This window comes from Penicillium brevicompactum, assembly GCF_028827555.1.
Source record: "Penicillium brevicompactum strain IBT 35665 chromosome Unknown utg000003l_segment0_segment0, whole genome shotgun sequence".
Taxonomy (NCBI): Eukaryota; Fungi; Ascomycota; class Eurotiomycetes; order Eurotiales; family Aspergillaceae; genus Penicillium; species Penicillium brevicompactum.
This window is the reverse complement of record NW_026623206.1, coordinates 4,534,317-4,536,964: the sequence shown is the minus strand read 5'-3', so window position 1 is coordinate 4,536,964 and position 2,648 is coordinate 4,534,317. Positions and strand designations below refer to the sequence as shown.

The window sequence follows — 2,648 nt, the reverse complement described above, 5'->3', positions numbered from 1 at the left end:
TGAAAAAGCTGAATTTCTCCAAACAGTGATGCTCTTGGGACTAACCACCGTACCGTGCTAAGCTAAACATTTCAACAGACACAGGATGGCTGTGCAAAGATATCTCGCGGAGATGATAATACAGATGTCATCTTTGTGAATGCCTAGGTCCTCAACCCGGCGGCTGGAAATGATCAGTATTGTAAAAGAAAAAAGATAAACAAATACATTGGACCCTATTGGTCTAGAAAGTTTGCTAGATGAGCGCTGCACGTTGTGCCTTTGTACCAATAGATTTCCGCCACGTCACCTATAGTTATTGTATCTCTGCGCTAGTTTGGAGTAATTTTTCGGGGGTTACACCATTCAATCATTGATTACGCCACGATGAACCGTTAATAAGTCAAAGTGTGCCCGGTCTTGTGAGCTTTCTTGTCGCTGGATATTTTTCGGGCAATCTGCCTCTACTTCAAATTTCTTCGGGTCTAGCTTGAGAGCTTTTGACACCAAGATGGTAGATCGCTCGAATCCAAGTGATAAGAATGGCTTCAGATGCCCGAATTGCAGGAAAGGTGGCTTTAAGCGTCTATCAGCTGTCAGAGATCATTTCGTTGCGCGACTGCATGTTGCTCAATGTGGAAAATGCAACGTGAATTTTCCGGATCCGCTTTTGTTTATAAAGCATTCCCAGAGCCATACGATCGAGAAGACCTCCTTGTCACCCAGTCCACTTATCAAACCTGCGACCAAGCCGCCAATGAATCCTAAAATCCATCACAATCTAGAGCAAACTGTTATCCTCGAACATTTACGGGCAGCCTGCCATTCGCCGGCTCGCCTTCAGTCAGAGGGATACTTCTTGGGGGTCTCATCCGCTGAAAAGATTGAAAGATCAGCGAAGAACTCTATTCCATATGAGGACTTTCTTCCCGTTCCTCACTCAAAACCCTCAACCGAGAAAAGACTTGCGATCGTCATTGACTGTGAGATGGTGGAAGCCGCAGATGAGCGCCGAATGCTGGCCTATCTCAGCGCTATTGACTTCTTCACCGGCGAAGTCCTGGTGAACAATTACGTGAAACCGACAGAGAGAATCCATAATTGGAAAACACAATTCAGCGGTGTGACACCAGCTCTCATGAGTTGCGCCTGTGCTGCGGGACAGGCAATTAGAGGCTGGCAATCAGCGCGTCAAAGACTGTGGGATTTTATGAATGAAGACACGATTCTTGTTGGACACTCTCTCAATAGTGACTTTGATGTCCTTGGAATGTTTCATTTGAATGTTGTGGACTCTGCAATTATGACTTCGGAGGCCGTTCTACTTCCTCATTCTCCGACTGAGAGACTCCGACACATGTGGGGCCTGAAGACTCTAGCTAAAGATTTTCTGAAACGTGATATTCAAAATGGCAAATCTGGACATAGCGCTTTGGAAGACGCATTTGCAACTCGAGATGTTGTCTTGTGGTGCTTGAGCAACTCACAACAGCTGCAAGTATGGGCGAAGCAGACTAGGATTCGAACCCAGAAGCGTGGATCAGCCAAACGGGGAGTTAGCTCAATGAATAGCAAAGGGAAACAAAAATTGCGTGGAGGTAGCTCGCCTCGAACTGACTTTGATGATGAATACTATCAAGACTTGGAAAGTCTAAACTGGTCTGACATTGCAGAGGACTCCGGATGGCCCCATCCAGATACTGGATACGACCCTTGGTCGGATTGAATCAGCCTCGTTGGATTAATGATCTTGCTATACAGTATTACAATTGATTGCTTTTACTTGTAGATGGAGTGGGGGCTACTATACAAGGCTTTTTATTTTATATACTGTAGATGCAAATCAATCACCAGGATCTTAAAATCTCAAGACTGAATCTTTCGCGCTACCGAGAGCCGTATCCACCACCATCCTGCCTAACGGTTTGCGGTCCGATAGTCCTTCCGCAACGATAAGAATTATCTGCCATCAGAGCGCAGAGCGAACAGATGTGAGTGTCGACATGATTGCTAATGTGTGTTGTGGTAAATGGCCGGGTGGTGAAGGTGAGCAGTGGTTAACGTGTCAACGTGACAACGTCTCACGGACGCAGCGCGGAGGTTTCTTTGCCGCCTCACCCACATGACAGATATATCACTTTGCAATGTTTCAATTCGCGTCGTTTCTTGTCCCCTGGTGAACATTCGGTGAAGTTGGCATGCGGCCTCCAATTCGATTAAGCTGAGCATTTGATGAAGAACCGCTCGAAATATCATTTGTTGACTCAACTAGACATCGTGATGCGATGGATTGTTCCTTGCATGGTCAGACTCATCACTTCAGTCGGCGATTGCAAGTCACTCAAATCTACACTACTGTAGAATGCCTACATCCTAGGACGGTCGCGATAGTCAAATTGGATTCGCAGCAAAGACAACCAAATTATGGAGGGTTTTGGCCCAAGAACATCCAATCGGTCCCTTGCTCATATGGGAGCCGTCGTCCCTTTGTGGGTAATCCCTGCCAACAACTACGATTTATATTGTGAGCCCATCGCCCAGTTAGTAACCACACTGCACTTAAATTGCCAATCACTGCTTTTTGGACGTAGTACCCGAGTCCATGCGATCAAGCATGCTCTACTGCCTATGGAGCACGGTTCCAGCCGGATCGGGGTTTAGCAAGCGCC

The 2,648-nt window shown here is 46.6% G+C and overlaps 1 protein-coding gene across 1 annotated transcript; it reads left to right on the top strand.

Moving 5' to 3' along the window:
- Positions 1-736: 736 nt before the first annotated feature.
- Positions 737-1,705, top strand: N7506_005459 (3'-5' exonuclease; the record flags this gene model as incomplete). Its single annotated transcript, XM_056954753.1, has 1 exon — positions 737-1,705. The coding sequence occupies one exon, from the start codon at positions 737-739 to the stop codon at positions 1,703-1,705; it is 969 nt and encodes a 322-aa protein (XP_056813642.1).
- Between the last annotated feature and the right edge of the window lie 943 nt (positions 1,706-2,648).